The sequence below is a fragment of the Lithobates pipiens genome, unplaced genomic scaffold, assembly GCF_037356315.1.
Source record: "Lithobates pipiens isolate NorthernLeopardFrog02 unplaced genomic scaffold, aLitPip1_a1.2 Scaffold_23, whole genome shotgun sequence".
NCBI classification, from domain to species: domain Eukaryota; kingdom Metazoa; phylum Chordata; class Amphibia; order Anura; family Ranidae; genus Lithobates; species Lithobates pipiens.
The window spans coordinates 25,045,250-25,064,772 of record NW_027507785.1 but is presented as its reverse complement, the minus strand read 5'-3'; the positions used below and the strand labels follow the sequence as shown (position 1 = coordinate 25,064,772).

The 19,523-nt window shown below is 43.8% G+C and overlaps 1 protein-coding gene across 1 annotated transcript in view; it reads left to right on the top strand.

The window, feature by feature from the left end:
- The window catches only part of INTS4 (integrator complex subunit 4), a 77,135-nt gene that overhangs the window by 11,155 nt on the left and 46,457 nt on the right, over positions 1–19,523 (top strand). Inside the window, exons 5-10 of the mRNA XM_077451365.1 lie at positions 1,517–1,702; positions 5,161–5,211; positions 9,522–9,610; positions 11,308–11,428; positions 13,560–13,631; positions 15,569–15,743. Coding sequence (XP_077307491.1) covers positions 1,517–1,702; positions 5,161–5,211; positions 9,522–9,610; positions 11,308–11,428; positions 13,560–13,631; positions 15,569–15,743 — 694 coding nt within the window. The remainder of the gene's footprint in view (positions 1–1,516; positions 1,703–5,160; positions 5,212–9,521; positions 9,611–11,307; positions 11,429–13,559; positions 13,632–15,568; positions 15,744–19,523) is intronic.

The following is a 19,523-nucleotide window of genomic DNA, read 5'->3' as shown; positions in this document are numbered from 1 at the left end:
AAGAAGTTTTCTGTTATTTCCAAATTTTCCCGTCACTGTGATTGAAAATGAACGTCCATTTGACCCACTTTTTTTTTTTTTTTAATGGTTATTAACCGATTAATCAAAACAATCGACCAACTAATCGATTATGAAAATAATCGTTAATTGCAGCCCTAATTGGGTTATGAAATTAGAATAACTAAATTAAATATGGTTAATAAAATATCAACTCAAGAATGGGGTAATATTAATAGACTTATAAAAGGAAACAATTAGATAAAGTTGGGCTGGATTCGATTAAATTAAATGAATAAAATTAGATATATCATTCTGTCCTAAAATTATGAACTAGTACTTACTATCTTTTATATGGGAACAACCTGTGGGGTAGGGAATCTGGATGAATGAATAAATTAAATTGTCAATAATATAAAGGATATGCTATATTCTATATCGTACTATATTTTTAAAGAGTCTATAAGACATATACAGTAAAGCATGCTTGTAATACCCCATAGTGTGGAACATAAGAGGTTGTGTAAAAAGGCTGTTTGATCCGATCTTCTCTGATCCTCCCCTTCTTCCAGTGACTCCAAAACATGTCCGGGTAAGGCTGGCCATACACAGTCTAATTTTGAATGAATGTTCTTTTGAAAATCAGAAAATTTGTGCGTTTTGTGATCGGATGATGCCACCATTTGAATGAGAAATTTGGCCAACCAAGCCTTCAATTTCTCTTTGTGTTGCTACAGAAAAGATTTTTCGTGGCTGAGAATCTTCTTTTTCTTTCCGGGAATTTTCTTTTCTTGCACATGCGCATTTCTTTTTCGTTTACATTTATCGCACAATTCTCCCATCGTCGATTAGAAAATCGTTCCTCTTTCAAAAAATTTCCAACGTTTCCGATTCCTAAAATTTGATGGCCGCACGAAACGAAAGTTGACTGCTGCTGCAGCCCATTAATGGTGCGAAATACGATCGAAAATTCTTTCGAAATTCCACCCATGTATGGCACATGCTCAGTTTGGTGTGTATTGCTAGAGTGTTTTTTTGGGAGAGTGCATGTGATCAGCACAGGGCCAATCGGCACTGTCCAGAGGGGCTGGGGTGCTGCATCCTGATATATAACAGTCAGTGCACTATGAAAAATCCTCCTACAATCTTTAACCAGACACTGGTAGAAGTCACAAGACTGCTTTATACTGCTGATGAGAAAAGGTATTTAGCAGTTTATAGTTGCTAAAATAATTGCATTTCTGTGTACTGTGGGAGACCAGATATAGTGAATGCAGGGTCCTGGGTTTAGTAACAATTTAAGGTTCCCTTATGTGACCTGTTATGTGATGTGGTCATTCTAAGCTTTGAAAAGGTTTATGGTGTTTACATTTGCTGAATTGAATATTGGTGACAACAAGGTATAATTGTGTGGCTAATTCAGATTGTATTCAGATTGTATATGCTCAAAGCTATTATGTTTCATGTCCCACCACTATGCTTTTACTCTTCAGTAACTATATATTGTCCTCCCATACAGTACCTGTCAGACACATCCCATGGAGTCAGAATCAAGTGTCTGCAGCTTTTAGGCTGTTTGGGGTCTGTGGATAAAGTCCCCCTAAAAGAGGCAGAAAGCCCACCAACAAAGGATGTGCAGAAGATATTAGGTGATTATTTCAATGATCAAGACCCCCGTGTCCGGACCGCTGCTATAAAAGCCATGGTGAGTTTTTTTTTTTTTCTTTGTGTGTGTGTGTGTATATGTGTATGTGTGTGTGTGTGTGTGTGTGTGTGTATATATATATATATATATATATATATATATATATATATATATATATATATATATATATATATATATATATATATATATATATATATATATATATATAATGTGTGTGTGTGTATAGATAGATATCTCAGGGCTCGACAAATCCCAGGCGACTACAAATAGTGCCCTGGCACCTGGGTTTTTGTCACTGACAGGTGCCTCTGTTGCTGTGTGTCTGGTGCCTCCAGACACAGAGCACTGTCTGGTAGTCGGGATGGAGCAGGAAGAGAGCGGCTCAGCAGCCTCTGACATCCTCCTCCTTCTCCACACACTGTTGGCAGAGCAGCGCCGCAGTGTGTGAAACTGTGTGTAGAGAGGAGCTGTCAAAATTGAGGCTGAATGTCGGGGTGGGCGGGACCCAGCTTTTCAACATTAGCCAATGGGATGAGATCTGGGCGGGCCGATACGTGTATGTGGCCCCTCCCCTTTCTTAAGCAGCCCAATCATTGGCTGGATAACTGCCGGTCCCGCCCACCTCTGACATCACGCTGAATGTGTCAGCTCCTCTCTCTCTCCATACAGTTTCACACAGTGCAGCACTGCAGGGAGCATTCAGTTTCACAGTTACACTATTGGCTGTGAAACCTGCCAGTGCCACCTGCCATTGCCATCCAGTGCCACTTGCCAATCAGTGCCAGTTAGTGCTACCTGCCAGTGCCAACCAGTGCAATCCAGTGCCACTTGTCAATCAGTTCCAACCTGTGCCAGTGCCACCCATTGCCACCTGCCAGTGCAATCCAGTGCCACCTGCCAATGCCAGTTAGTGCCATCTGCCAATGCCACCTGCCAGTGCCCCCTGACAGTTAGTGCTACCTGCCAGTGCAATCCAGTGCCACCTGCCATCCAGTGTCACCTGTCAGTGCCATCCAGTGCCACCTGCCAATGCCAGTTAGTGCCACCTGCCAATGCCATCTGCCAGTGTCACTTGCCAGTTCCAACCTGTGCAATCCAGTGCCACCTGCCAGTGCCAACCAGTGCAATCCTGTGCCAGTGCCACTTGCCAATCAGTGCCAACCTGTGCCAGTGCCACGTGCCAACCATTGCCACCTGCCAGTGCCACCTGCCAGTGCAATCCAGTGCCACCTGCCAATGCCAGTTAGTGCCACCTGCCAGTTAGTGCTACCTGCCAGTGCAATCCAGTGCCACCTGCCAATGCCATCTGTCAGTGCCACCTGCCATCCAGGGCCACCTGCCAGTGCCAGTTATTGCCACCTGCCAATGGCAGTTAGTGCCACCTGCCAGTTAGTGCCAGTGCCAAGCAGTGTTACGTGCCAGTGCCAATCAGTGCCATGCAGTGCCACCTGCCAGGGCAATCCAGTGCCATCTGCCAGTGCCAACCAGTGCCACCTGCCAGTGCAATCCAGTGCCACCCATTGCCACCTGCCAGTGCAATCCAGTGCCACCTGCCGATACCTGCCAGTGCCACCTGCTAGTGCCATCTGCCAGTGCCACTTGCCAATCTGTGTCACCCATTGCCACCTGCCAGTGCAATCCAGTGCCACCTGCCAATGCCAGTTAGTGCCACCTGCCAGTTAGTGCTGCCAGTGCCAAGCAGTGCTACCTGCCAGTGCCACCTGCCAATGCTAGTTAGTGCTACCTGCCAATGCCATCTGTCAGTGCCACATGCCATCCAGTGCCACCTGCCAATGGCAGTTATTGCCACCTGCCAATGCCAGTTATTGCCACCTACCAGTTAGTGCCACCTGCCAGTGCCAAGCAGTGCCATCCAGTGCCACCTGCCAGTGCAAATCCAGTGCCACCGGCCAATGGCAGTTAGTGCCACTTGCCAGTTAGTGCCATCCAGTGCCACCTGCCAGTGCCAGTTAGTGCCATCTACCAATGCCATCTGCCAGTGTCACCTGCCAATCTGTGCCACCCATTTCCACCTGCCAGTGCCACCTCTCAATGCCAGTGCCACCTGTCAATGCCAGTTAGTGCCAATGCCAGTTAGTGCCACCTGCCAGTGCCAAGCAGTGCAATCTGCCAGTGCCCCCTGCCAGTTAGTGCAGTCCAGTGCCAATGCTGCCCATCAGTGCCACCTGCCAATGCTGCCCATCAGTGCCACCTGCCAATGCTGCCCATCAGTGCCACCTGCCAATGCTGCCCATCATTGCCACCTGCCAGTTCCCATTAGTGGCACCTCAGTGCTGCCTATTGGTGCCCGTCAGTGCCCATCAGTTCCAACCTCAATGCCACCCCATCAGTGTCCATTAGTGCAGCCTATCAAAGCACATCACATCAATTTTTTTTTTTTTTTTAAATATTTATTTATTTTTTAAATATTGTCTTTCTCTTGGCATCAGGTATGAGCAATTCTTATTGTCCGATGAACCAGACATGCAGTTCTGGGCGATGGGCAGATGATTTAAATAACTGGCTCCTAACTTTTTCAGCTGGCTCCTAGATTCCAAGCAAATTTGTCAAGCCCTGATATATATATATATATATATATATTATAGTATGTGTGTTTATTAGAGCTGCACAATTAATTAAGAATCGTTATCGCGATCTTGACTGTGTGTGTGTGTGTGTGTGTGTATATGTGTGTGTATATATATATATATATATATATATATATATATATATATATATATATATATATATATATATATATATATATATATATATATATATATATATATATATATATATATATATATATATATATATACAATTTTTATTTTTATTTATTTTTTATTGTTTAGTGTAAACTTTTGCTTTGCCAATACAGGGCATTTGGCTCTCCATTACACTGTTCTGCCTCTGGGAGATAGCACTGTGCTTGTCTGAACTTACACAGGGCTGTACCCCATCCCACCCCATGTGACCAAAAACAGCACAGGATGTGGAGGGCATCAGATGTTCACCATACCCAGAAAGATTAGGTATTTTATTTTACTCTGGATGGCTGATCAGAATGATGGGGTAGTAAAGGACAGCCAAGTATATGTTACTTTGGGAAGTGCCCGCTGTTAAAATCAACCTATTGCTTAGTTCTGTGTAGCTCAGGTTTGTTTTAAAAAGACCTTGCTAGGTGTCCGGGGGCCCATGTGTCCTACCGCCGCTCTCTTCCAGTGCTGCAGCCTCTATCAGATGCTCCAGCATATAATAATAATAATAATAATAATAATAGTAATAATAATTATGGGGGTGTCGGGTGCCTCTGTCCCTTTACTGTGCACTGCAGTTCTATCCTCTGACCCCTACATAAGTGCTCAGTCTTGTAGTGATGTCGGGGGTTGGCGGAAGAAATCGCAGCGCACATCCAACACTCAAACCTTAATTATTCTTATATTGCTGTATGTAATTTTTGTTGATTTTATGTTTTTTTTTTTTTTGCCTTTGCTCAGTTACAACTCCATGAGAGAGGACTGAAGTTACAGCAAGGGACATATAGCCAGGTACGGTGCATCAAGTCCTAGTAACCATAAGTCTGACCCCTATGTTTGTGATGGTGAACTAATAAATCCTCACACTCTACATATAACCTTTGCTTTTCTCTTGGAGCCAAGACCCAGAATTCATCAGATCTGCATATGGAAGCCTCAATGTTCTGTAGAGGCTCTCTCTCATTGGACTTATGAATTGTGTAGGCATTGCTGCAAAGTGGCTGTGGGCTTAGTTGGGCTGAAACTGAGGTCCTATCTAGAGAGTGACCCTAAGCCTGAGATACAGGAGATTTGCAGGTCACCTGATGTTGTATGGTTAAGTGTCACCGACTGTGCTCTTTTAAATAATAGTACCCCACTCTCCCCTGCCTAAGGGGCACATTTACTCTCATCACGCAGCTATCGCCTCCTGCTGAGTTTACATCAGGGGTAGACTACCTTAAAGTGGTGGAGTTCTACCTGAACATCACTCGGCACAACGCACTATTTTTGGGAGATAACCTGGCAAGGCCAATAAAAAGTAAGGTAGTTTTGAAGACAACTTGGGGCCAATTCACTCCGGGATCACACAGTAATGCGGCACACACTCCTGTGCATTTCCCATGTTTTCCCCGTGTGGTGCATTTTGACAGCCCATTCATTTGAATTGGCTGCACATCACATTGGAATTCAGAAACAGTAATGCATGCATTTCTTTTAAAGTCACGCTGTAGCAAACAGCAGGGTATTGCAGAACCATGCGATATTGTGTCCACAAACCCACTGCGTTTTGCGATCCGCATTTATGGTGCTGTTACCAATACACTGGCAGCTGAATTCTGCACCACATTCTGGTGTGAACCGGCCCTTGGAAAAATATAATAATACAAATGTCAATGTAAAAATATGAATGTATCCAGGTCAGGAGTAACTAAAGTTCACAAGTCTGGCGTATATAGGGCGGCGTTTTACGGGCCTGGCGTATATAGGGCGGCGTTTGACGGGCCTGGCGTATATAGGGCGGCGTTTGACGGGCCTGGCGTATATAGGGCGGCATTGATGGGTAAAGATTATATAGCCTAATACTGTTTTGCCCTTCGCTAAAGATCAGTTCCTTACCTGCTTGTTCATACATGCTACTTTCCGTCCCCTCCCCTCACATATATAGAGAGTGCCTGTATGAGTTGTGGAAAATGGGCGGGAGGATGACAGGAGTCAGTAAAGCCGTGCTGCAGAGCTGGCTGTTTGTGTGCTGCTCTGCTTGGAAATCAGGAAGGAGTTGTTTGGACAGCGGGGTCGGCACTGCAGACACAAGATCTACCCGTCACCCTCTCGCGATCGATGAGTTGTCGACTCCTGGTTTACATCCTTCCATGAAATTCTTCTGTGCTCTTGCTGCGCCTATGCAACAGATCCTTATAGATCTCTAGAGTGCCTTATTCCCAGCGTCTCTCTCTATGGGACAGGGCCATTTTGAATTCTATGGAGATCTGTGTGACCAGCACACAGAATCTTTTTACAGAAAAATGTTATTGCGTGAGGCCGCGGCAGTGGGAAATAGGTATTTATCTAAAGAGGGGAAGGGCTAGGTTACTTTATATTGGGGGTGTGAAAAGGTTTAAGTAAACTTTTAAGAAGCCAGTGTATACTTGGTGGTCCTCATTAGGGATGAGCTCATGTATGTTCTAATCCTAGTCTGAACCCACCTGAGAGATTCCACAAGAAAGCTGTCACTGTACTTGGCCAATCATAAGCAACCGAGGCATTTGATGCACTGCAGCCACGTGTATACATGCAAAACAAAAACCAAAGAAAATTCCCAGCCCAACTTACAAGCCTGCAACCAACCAAATGATCCTGTCTAACAGTTTGCATTAAAAGCAGAAGTTTTGTGTGCACACGTTTGCAAATACATGCGTACTCTATAGCAGCCGTGACAAATCACCCCATTATTATCTGCAGTTATAACTCTATACATTTTTAAGAGCCTCCATAGTTGACATACATGCATAATGATGGATAGGCAGAGGGCAGGTGAGTCTGAAGAGAGCCCCCCCCCACTCAAAGTTACAGGGGCACATCGGACACCCAGCACATAGCACAATGGCAGCACAGGTGTCCAGTGCGTCCCCTCGCCTCACCTCAGTTAGGACTGCAGATCATACTGGGATGCCGTGTAGTGGCCCTGCAGCTTACGCATGTATTTTCAAATGTGTGCAAACTGTTAGGATAATTCAGTTGGTTGCAAGCTGGCTGGTAGAGGTTTGCATCTTCACTCGTCTCATGGTTCGATTCCGATTATATGGTCAACTATTTGATTCTGCGATGCATCACTGCTGATGGTTTCCATAAAAAAATTCAAGCATTTCGAAGAACTCAATTTTTTTTGAAAAATCAATTTCGTCTGCTTTAAAAAAAAAAAAAAATTGACACTCCCTGCTTGTAGGAAGATTCCAGGATACAAGGGAGGGTGTAGGAACTGAAGGATGGAAGAATCCATTAATAAGAAAGAAAGGAATGATGGAGGAATCCATGGATAGTGAATAGAAGACTGAAGGAGTCTGGAGAGAAGAACTGAAGGATGGGAGAGTCTGGGGATGGAGGAATTAATCCATGGACAGAAACGGAAGGGTAGGGGAGTCTGGAGGTGGAGATGGAGGAATCTGTGGACAGGAACAGAAGGATGGGAGAATCTCAAGATGGAGGAATCCGTGGACAGAAACGGAAGGATGGACAGATAAAAATGGTGGTGGTGAGGGGGGGGGGGGGGGGGGGGGGCTGAAGGATGGAGGATACAGGCATTCACATAGTAAAAAAACACACTGCTGCCGGGAGGACAGGAGTGATGGAATTCGTAGTTCACTGTACTGGTTCAGTGCTGTACGTTCAGTTCTTCCCTGTTTGCACATTCCAGCACACTAGGAGTTAACACAGAGGGACGTGTGAACAGGAAAGACAGAGTTGAGCTCTCAGCACAGGGCTAGTACAAGTTGTAAGCAATATGTCCTCTTACACGTGTTTAACTGTGTCTTATTGAATCCCGTCTTATAGTACATTAAGTGCCCCACTGTACATGCCTTTTAAAAATGTAGCTACATGCCGCATTTCAGACTGTCCCTCGGCTCTCATGTGACTCACTGCCCAGCTCGTTGCTTGCTGCTCTCCTCTCGGCTGACGTCAGCAGAGAATTCTCACCCCTGCCTGCTGTAGCTGTCTGATTGGGAGAAGAGCAGCGGGCCAGACAGTCTGAAATGCGGTATATAGCTACATATTTTTTAAAAGGCATGTACAGTGGGGCACTTAATGTACTAGAAGATGGGATTCAGTAAGACACAGTTGGCTTAAAACTTGTAAGTAGAGTATGATGCGAGCACTCTCCCAGGAGGGGCAAGTCGGGATGACGTCTCCCGCCAATCAATTATTCCGGTCGCAGCATCGATGCCGCATTGCGGACACCCGAATCGCGATGCATCGATGCCGCATTGCGGACACCCGAATCGCGATGCATCGATGCCGCATTGCGGACACCCGAATCGCGATGCATCGATGCCGCATTGCGGACACCCGAATCGCGATGCATCGATGCCGCACTGCGGACCCCCGAATCGCGATGCATCGATGCCGCACTGCGGACCCCCGAATCGCGATGCATCGATGCCGCACTGCGGACCCCCGAATCGCGATGCATCGATGCCGCACTGCGGACCCCCGAATCGCGATGCATCGATGCCGCATTGCGGACCCCCGAATCGCGATGCATCTATGCCGCATTGCGGACCCCCGAATCGCGATGCATCTATGCCGCATTGCGGACACCCGAATCGCGATGCATCGATGCCGCATTGCGGACACCCGAATCGCGATGCATCGATGCTACGATTATATTCAACACCCCTACTGGCTGGTGAGTTGAGCTAGGAATTTTCTTTTGTTTTGTTTTACATGCATCACCCTTCCACGAGCTCCTTGCTGCGAAGGCCAGTTATAGGTGGGGGCAGTAGCCTGTATACATGCCCTTTTGTACACATGCGGCTGTGGCCCAGGAAATGCCTTGGTCACTTATGACCACTGCCTGGTGAAATTGCTCCAGTGGGTTGGGACTAGGATCAGAATATGCTTGAGCTCATTTAATTAAATAAAAACAATCTATACTGACAGCTAGATGGATTTTAAACATAAACTGTAAAACGATATATGAAATATGAAATCTGAATCACGCAGACATTTTGATAGTGAAGATCGACTACCGCGTTTGATGGGTGACGGTTTCATAGAATGGAAAATGTGAATTTCCCATGAATACATATTCGGTGAAGATAATTGTCCTTGTGTTTCCTATACAGGCTTGTAAACTGCTTACTGATGACTATGAACAAGTGCGTAGTGCTGCTGTGGAACTCATTTGGGTTTTAAGTCAGCTCTATCCAGAAAGGTAATTCATATTATTTTTTTTTCTTTTTAGCAAAGTAAACTTGTCCTGAAAAGAAATGACGCAATGCATATACGTATGCATGTATACAGTATATACACTCACCGGCCACTTTATTAGGTACACCTGTTTAATTGCTTGGTAACACAAATTGCTAATCGGCCAATCACACGGCAGGAACTCAATGCAGGAACGCGTTAGGCATCTAGACATGGTGAAGACGACTTGCTGAAGTTCAAACTGAGCATCAGAATGGGGAAGAAAGGGTATTTAAGTGACATTGAACGTGGCATGGTTGTTGGTGCCAGACGGACTGGTCTGAGTATTTCAAAAACTGCTGATCTACTGGGATTTTAACATACAACCACCTCTCGGATTTACAGAGAATGGTCCGAAAAAGAGAAAATATCCAGCGAGCGGCAGTTGTGTGGCGGAAAAAATGCCTTGCTAAAGTCAGAGGAGAATGGGCAGACTGGTTTGAGATGATAGAAAAGCAACAAAAACTCCACCACTTGTTACATCCAAGGTATGCAGAATACCATCTCTGTACGCACAACGCATCAAACCTTGAAGCAGATGGACTACAGCAGCAGAAGTCCACACAAGGTGCCAAAATTGGACAATAGAAGATTGAAAAAACGTTGCCTGGTTTGATGAGTCTCGATTTCAGCTGCAGCATTCAGATGGTAGGGTCAGAATTTGGCATAAACAACATGAAAGCATGGATCCATCTTGCCTTTTATCACCAGTTCAGGCTGGTGGTGGTGTAATGGTGTGGGGGGATATTTTCTAGGCACAGTTTAGGCCCCTTTTGTACCAACTGAGCATTGTTTAAACCCCACGGCCTACCTGAGTATTGTTGCTGACCATGTCCATCCCTCTATGACTACAGTGCACCCATCTTCTGATGGCTCCTTCCAGTTGGATAATGCTCCGTGTCACAAAGCTCCAATCATCTCACCACTGGACAATGAGGTCCCTGTCCTCCAATGGCCTCCACACTCACCACATCTCATCCAATAGAGAACCTTTGGGATGTGGTGGAACGTGAAATTGGCATCATGGATGTGCAGCTGACAAATCTGCAGCAACTGCGTGATGTTATCATGTCACTATGGAGCAAAATCTCAGAGAATTGTTTCCAACACCTTGTATCTATGCCACGAAGTTTGAAGGTAAAAGGGGATCCAACCTGAAGTAGCAAGGTGTACCTAATAATAATGTGGCGTGTGTGTATATATATATATATATATATATATATATATATATATATATATATATATATATATATATATATATATATATATATATATATATATATATATATATATATATATATATATATATAATCGGCGTATAACAAACACATTCAATTTAAGAGGGAAGTTTCAGAGAAAAACTTTAATTTTTGTATTGGCGTATAACACGCACACACTATTTGCACCTGATTTTCATGGTGAAAAAGTGAGTGTTATACGCCAATAAATATATATATATATATATATATATATATATATATTATAAAAAAAATGTATACAAATTTGGTGTTTAGGGTGCTAGATTCTTCTCCCAGGTTTCTGCACAGCCCTCTACACATTTTAGCCATCTCTGCGTGTAATTCTTGCCATGTCACATGTGAAGGTGAGACTTCTTGTCCCTGTTGTGTGTCCTGGGTGTAACTCTTCCTTCTCCCTCTCCAGCATTGTTCCTATCCCATCCTCCAATGAGGAGATCCGCCTGGTGGATGATTCTTTCGGCAAGGTCTGTCACATGGTCAGCGATGGGTCATGGGTAGTCCGTGTTCAAGCCTGCAAGCTTCTGGTGAGTTTTTTTTTTGTTATCAACTTGAAGAACTCCTAACGTACATATATACGTTGCGGCTTTGAAGTAGTATACAGACTGCAGCTAGATGCATTATTTCCATTTTTTTTTTTATTCATGAGGTGATCACCTTTTTTTTGGAAAAGCCATCCTAGCAGCTAAGTAGCCGCTGGATGGCTTTAACAGGCGGCAGGAGTGGTCGAAAATGAAGCCAGCGGTTCTAATTGCTTAATATAGAGCTGATGGAGGACCAGAAGGTCTCTGATCATCTTAATGGTAAAGGAAACTGGAATTGACAAGTATTTAGTCACTTTCAGTTTCCCTGAATGTAAACAGCCCTATTTTTTTAAATTGTGAAAGTATTTGATGACACTAATCTTGGGGTGATTGAATGCTTTTAAGGGCAGAGGAGACATCTGGGGTCTAATAGACCTCAGCCTTCTCCCATAAAGAGTACCAGTTGCTGGCTATTGCTGTCACAAGGGATGTTTACATCCCAGCAATAAAAGCGCTCAATTTTTTTTATTTTTTTTTAAAGAAGCACAGTGTAACGATAAAAAAAACAAAAAAAATTTTTGTCCCTCCACCCCATGCTCCCATGCAAAGGCAAACACACATTGGTCCTGCACCCTCACAACAGTGATCACACCACACGTGAAGTATCGCCACAAATGTCAGAGTGAGAGCAATTCTAGCGCCAGACCTCCCATGTAACTCTAAACTGATAACCTGCAAAGGCTTTTATAGCGTCCTTTATGGAGATTTTTAAATACCGTAGGTTGGCGCCATTCCATGAGCATGCATTTTAAAGCGTGACATGTTGGTTATCTATTTAGTTGGTGTCATACCATCTTTTTATATTTTTTACAAAAAAAATGGGTATTTATAATGGTGTTTGTGTGCACTAAAGTTCAATAAAGTATATTTTTTTTTTCTCCAAATATTTGTGTTTGAAAGATGCTGCGCAAATACCGTGTATAAAACCGTGCAGGACCCACCATTTTTATTCTCTAGGTCATTTGCCAAAAAAAATAATAATATAATGTCTATAGTCCAACTAAGATATCATACTATATTATACACTCTTAGAGAAGACCAGGTACTACCTGATAACTTGATTTTCTATTACTATAAACCCCTAGGATCCTCAGTAACAATATTCCTGTGAGTAATAATATTTGCTTCATTAAGAGTTTGCTTCATTAAGCACTATACATGTTGTAATGCAATGAATCCTAATACTTTGTTTGATCTCCCGTTTTACATGCTATTGATATTGTGTGAATTTATCATCTTATTTGTTTTGTCATTTCTCAAAGTGTGTGTGTGTGTGTGTGTGTATATAATTATATATTTCAAAAAATAATATAATACATACATTTTATTTCTTTATTGACATATTTTATTATATAATAGTGTGTGTGTGTGTGTGTGTGTGTGTGTGTGTGTGTGGATGTATATTAAAAATAAAGTTAAGGGGAACAGGTGAGGTCATTGCCTTGGTTATGTGCGATTTGGCTGCTAGACCCAAGCACTGTCAGCCCCTGTACACACGGTCGGAGATTTCGACAACCAAATCCGTCGGATTTTGTCCGTCGGATCTTGTCCGAAACTGTTGCATACACACGGTCGGACTAAGTTGTCGAAAAATCCGATCAGTCAGAACGTGATGACGTAATTTCGTTACGATGGGACTACATTCAGGCTAGTAGCCAATAGCTTTGATGTAGGAATTTGATCTGAGCATGCGTGGCACTTGGTCCGATCAAAATTCTCTACACATGATCGGAGTATGTCCGATCGAACCAGTTGGTCGGGAAATATTTCCAACATGTTGGAAAATTGGGTCCGACGGATATTCCAACGGAATCAGCCCGATTCATACCGCACACAGTCTGATTATCTGACGACACAGTCCGATGGAACACTTTCCGACGGATTCTCCGACCGTGTGTACAAGGGCTCACAGGGGAGGGATCTCCTACTCCATCCAAGATGACAATGACTTTTTAAAAAGGAGGGGAATTAACGATTGTGATCTGCTATTTGGTAGTGTTATGCACACAAAGACTTGTCTGTACTCTGTTAATATACACCGACTTCTTGTACCACCTCTTATTCTGTACTACAGGGATCAATGCTGCAAGTCAGCCCCCATTTCCTGGAGCAGACCTTGGACAAGAAGCTTATGTCTGACCTGCGGGTAAAGTATTCTGTCTCATGAATTGGGAATTTGTGGGCATCATTTGAAAGAGATCTGATGTGACATAATTTTTAACCACCTGCCTACTGGGCAATTTTAATCCCTTTTTGCCCAGGCCAATTTTCAGCTTTCAGCGTGGTCATGCTTTGAATGACAATTGCACAGTCATACAACACTGTACTCAAATGAAATGTTTTTCGCTTTTTACACATAAATAGAGCTTTCTTTTGGTGGTGTTTAATCAACACTGAGTTTTATTTTTTGTTAAATAAACTAAAAAAGATTGACATGTTTGGGGGGGAAAAATGTTTTTTTATAGTTTGTTATAAAATTTTGCGAACAGGTAATTTTTCTCCTTCACTGATGGGCTGCACTGATAGGTGCCACTGATGAGGGGGCACTAGTGGGTACTAATTGGCAGCACTGATGAGGAGGCACTGGTGGGTACTAATTGGCAGCACTGATAGGTGACACTGAGGAGGCACTGGTGGGTACTAATTGGCAGCACTGCTGGGTGATGCTGATGAGGAGGCACTGGGGGGTACTAATTGACAGCACTGATGAGAAGGCACTGTTGGGTACTAATTGACAGCGCTAATAGGTGACACTGATGAGAAGGCACTGGTGTGCACTGATTGGCAGCACTGATGGGCACTGTTGGGACTGCACTGATAATCGGTGCCCTGATTAGCAGTGTAAATGTCCCCTTTTCACAAGCCGGTTATTGGCACAGCATGAGGAAAGGCATGACGATAACTGGCTTGTGTTTTCAACGTGATCAGCTGTGATTGGACACAGCTGATCACATGATAAAGTGCCACTGATTAGTGCTTTACTTTGATTTGTGATCAGCTGTGCCCAGAGGACACTGCTATAACAGAGCATGCCATTCCACGGTGGGCGCGATTACGGGAGGGCGTCGTATGAAGCCCTTCCAGAACTGGCTGGCCACGCTATAACCGAATGACAAGTCAGCAAGTGGTTAAAGCCCTGGTTCTCAGTCTGCAGTCTAAGGGCTACATGCAGCCCTCTGATACTTGTTGTGCAGCCCTTAGACCCCAGCAATCAGTATTGTAATCGTTTAAAACACTTTTTATTAAGAAATCTCATCCAAGGTACTCACATTTCATGGGTGCTTACAGCGCACCACTCTATAACAGGCAGAGATATGGGAGACGAGGGATGACAGTGGCCAACTTACTTGATAGAAGGAACCTCAAGTGCAACCCCTGACCTTGCCAAGGGAGCGCATACAATGTAATGCTACATAAAGTCAAACTACGGGCATGCTACAAGAGATAGTCAGAGACCGCAGACCTGCTAAAACAGATGTTGGACATTGGGAACATGCTTTGCAAGATAATCAAAGACTGAAGAACACATTAGGTGAGACTGCTAGAGATCGCATATTACAACCCCTTTACAAATCAATGCTTTCACGTTACAATTTCCCCCTTTAAAAATTACTCGTGCCACATTTGATATTTGTGTCAGCAGGATCCATTATAAAAGATCAGAGGACAAAAAAAAGGGGAATGGATGGACAGAAAAAAATGTTGGGGGGGGGGGGGGGGAGAGATAGTCCAAAGCATTTAACTACTATAAGTCAGTTTTGTAGTGGGAGGTTGCTCACTCAGTACCCCCAGCACAGGGACTGTTTTTACAATCAAGCTGGTGGGGTGAGTTGCTGATCTTGGGATCACTGTGGCAGCCAATCACAGTGATCAAATGACTGGGAAGCCAATTTAACTTTTTAAAAGACAAGCTCCTGATGGCTAGAAAGGGTTAATGGTACAGCAGCAATGGAGTCTGAGCTTGATCCTAATTGTGTCTGTCCTGTTTCAGATGGGCAGAGCCCCACTCTCTCATGTGCTGTAAGATTTTTGGAAATTTGAATTACCAGGTAACTGTTTTGTTGCTTATTTCTTGGCACACAGAGGAAGAGAACCGCACACGAGCGGGCCAAGGAGCTGTACAGCTCCGGGGAGTTCTCCAGTGGTAGGAAGTGGGGAGACGACGCACCCAGAGAAGAGCTGGACACGGAAGCTGTGAACCTGATCGAGTCGGGAGCCTGCGGAGCGTTCGTTCATGGTCTGGAGGACGAGATGTACGGTATGGAGACCTAGATTATAGAAAGTTCAGTTGTACTTCCGACTGTCAACAAATTGGGGGTTAGCGTCTGTTTCCTAGGCACCACAGGGAGAATAAAACATCAAATTTCATTGGCTGCTGTAGACAAGTCTTTTGTTTCAGTATTGTGTGTGTTTTAATAAATCAGAACAGTGATTTAATTTTACCTTCAAGTCCATCTCTGGGCAAACCCTGCTTCCAACCAATTCACCAATTTATTTTTCCAAATAAAACTTTAAAAGCCCTTTTTTTTTTTTTTTTTACCTACCTAAATCCATTATCCCATTTCCTTGCCACCACCTCTTCCAGGGTGGAGATGGGTGATCCAGCAATGCAGTCTGTGCCCATTACTGACCAGTTTCACTGTGGATGTCATCACACATCTGTAGTCTTTATGCTCAGAGAGGTCCCCATAGTTATTCCATTTATTTATAAAAGCCTTTCTCAAGATTCCACCTTTTTAAAATATTTTCTTAGGTTCTTTTTGACCCATGTTAAAAGGAATTAATTGGGGGTTAGTGGAAAGAATGCCCTTCTTTTTTTTTTTATTAACCACTTGAGGACCGAGCCTTTTTGAGATGTGGTGTTTACAAGTTAAAAACGTTTTTTTTGTTCGCTAGCAAATTACTTTAAAGTGGGGATGCCATTTAAAAAAAAAAAAAAAAAAAAAGTCAGCAACCACAAATACTGCAGCTGGTGACTTTTAATAATCGGACACTTCCTGTTCCAGTGTCCAGCAATGTGGGGGATTGAAGCCCCGCTCTTCTCCCCCTTCGTTCAGCGGCGCCGGCATTGTAACTGTGTGGCTTCACAGCTGGGCACCCACTGCGCATGCGCGAGTGGCGCCGCGCGCCGTGAGTGGCCTCGCAATCATCTGGGACCTGTCACGTGTCCCAGATGATTGACAGGAGGGAGGGGGCAGAGCTGAGCCCTTCCTGCGCCGAGGGGAAGTGATGTCACCAGCCCTGGCACTTAAAGAGGAAGACTACGTGAGACCCCCTAGCAACAGGCATTTAGAGGGAGAGTTAAAAAAAAAAATGCCAAATGTTTTCTTTTTTCTTCCTTTTTTATTTTTTTTTTTTATTTTTAGGAACATTTAATGATTCTTTTTTTTTGAGTGCAACTTCACTTTAACCCCCCCCCCCCCCCAAACATTATACATTTTTTGTTTCTAACACCCTAAAGAATAAAATGGCGGTCGCTGCAATACTTTCTATCACACCATATTTGCGCAGCGGTCTTACAAGTGCACTTTTTTTGGAGAAAATACACTTAGCCCAATTTTTTTTGATCTTGTGAAAGATAATGTTATGCCGAGTAAATTGATACCCAACAGATCATGCTTCAAAATTGTGCCCGCTCGTGGAATGGCGACAAACGTTTACCCTTAAAAATCTCCATGGACGACGGTTAAAAAGTTCTACAGGTTGCATGTTTTGAGTTACAGAGGAAGTCTAGGGCTAGAATTATTGCTCTCGCTCTACCGATCGCGGCGATACCTCACGTGTGGTTTGAACACCGTTTTTATGTGCGGGCTCTACTCACGTATGCGTTCGCTTCTGCACACGAGCTTGAAGGGGCGCATTTAAAAAAAAAATTCTTATTTATTTTACCTTTTTTATTTTTAATTTTTTCACTGTTCTCTGACAGGACAGCATGTCAAGATCTGTTAAATATGAGATCTGGGGTCAAAAAGACCTCAGATCTCATATTTACAGTAAAATGCAATAAAAAAATAACGTCATAATGATATTCCTCTTCAAACTTAGGACGTATATTAGCGTGTGGCGGTCCGGAAGTGGTTAAACAATAAACATCAATAAAGACATCATCATAGTGACAATTCTTAAAATTACATGACAAAGCAATGCAGAAGGAATGTTTCAGTAGTAGACATTTACTCTGAATTCAACATCATAAAGCACACAGCTTTTATCATATACTGAGAAAAATGCATGCCATTAAATCAGGACTACACAACTTTGTGGGTCTTCTGTTGCGAATACCTGAAGGATCAGTGATAGAATACAGGGAGAAGGAATGGGGGGGGGGGGGGGGCGAGGGAGAATGCCCTTTACATTGGTGGTCAGAATGCTACCCTTACGGACAGCTTAAAAAAAAAAGTAAAAAATATTGGTGTCATGCCACTGGCTCTGCCAAGTGGTGCTGAACTTAGAGAAATGCACTATGAGATGGGAGATCGGTCAGCCATCATTCAAGGTATCTCTTGCAAATTCTGGAAGAGCCATAGGGTTCTACTGAGCCCTGGTTGAGTGGCTGATTTTATAGGACATATGTAACCTTCATAAAGCGGGAGTAAACACTTTGACTTTTTTTTTTTTTTTTTACACCTGCCCCTTAGAACGAGGTGCCGGCATCTCACTCGGTCCACACCGAGGGAGCTGACATGTTCCCTCGGCTTGTCTTCCAGGTATCCCGGCCTCGGCGCTGTGAGTGGCCGGGAAGCCGCAATGTCGTCACTCCCGCGCATGCACGCAGGAGTTTTCTTCCCGGCAAGGTCTGGCGTCTGCCGGACTTTCAGCCGAGAATCCCCTGTGCGCGTGCGCCGCTGAAGTCAGCAGCTCATTGCGAGGGGAATATCTCCTAAACCGTACCGTAAATAAGGCTTACCTGTAGGTTAAAGTCAACAATTTGACTAGACAACTGCTTTAACTATCTCCTGAAGACTACAGTATCCCACCCATTTAATGGAGTGAGTGGAGTGTTTTGTAGTCCTGTCTTAGGATGCCAACACTGCTCCTCCATAGGTACAATATGGTGAATGTGTGTTGTCACCCTCGGGCAGAAGTGTGTGTTACTTTTAGGATTACCCGGGTGAATGAACGTGACTAACCTGCGCTTGCCACTTCAAACAATGTATAAATACCCTAATAATCTAATGAATTAGACTAGACCAGTGGCTGCAAACACACTTGTGTTCCTACTAATGAAATTAATTAGCTGCACCACCCTCCTTATAAGGAGTATATGTGCTATGCTCCCCCACACCCCTAATAAATTAATTGTGCATTTAAAATAAAAATAAATCAATTAAATATCTCTATTAAAGTCAACTAAATTTCCACAAAAAATATCAACAAACAAGCGTCATTATATTACATTTTTGTTCTTTAGGTACACTTTGGTGCACTAGAAATTTGGTTTGTGAATGGAACTTCATGCCTGCCTGTATGGTGTATATGCAAACCTATACCTGATACTAGTTTGTTTGGACCAAGCTGGTATGAAGTGCCTTTTTCCTTCAGAGTATTGCACTGGTTCTAAGCACTGTGTGTAGCTTCAGCTACTTGGAGTACACCGTGGTGAGTTTGGCTGTGAGACAGAGACTGCCTATCTCGCACCCAGAACAAAACAGTCGGTCAAGTGTCAAGTGTTGCTCAGCCATTCAGAGGCAGCTGTGTATTCTGTGAATGAATGCAAAGCTTCCTCTGATTGCCTGAGGCGGGGATTGTGATGTCATTAGCCCATCTTTCCACCTAAGCGAATCAGAGGAAGCTTTGTATTCACAGATTACAAAATTGCCTCTGAATGGCTGAGCACCACTCAGACCGACTCTGTTCTGGGTGTGAGGAGGGAAGTCTCTGTCTCACAGCCAGAACCCAGCGCTGTGTACTGGAGGTAGCTGAAGCTGTACAGTTCATACAGCACTTTGAGCCAGTGCAGCAATAGGTGAAGGAAAAAGTTTTGTTTGCACCAAACTATTTAAAGTTCCAGGAAACATGGAAATCAGCTTTCAGTAAC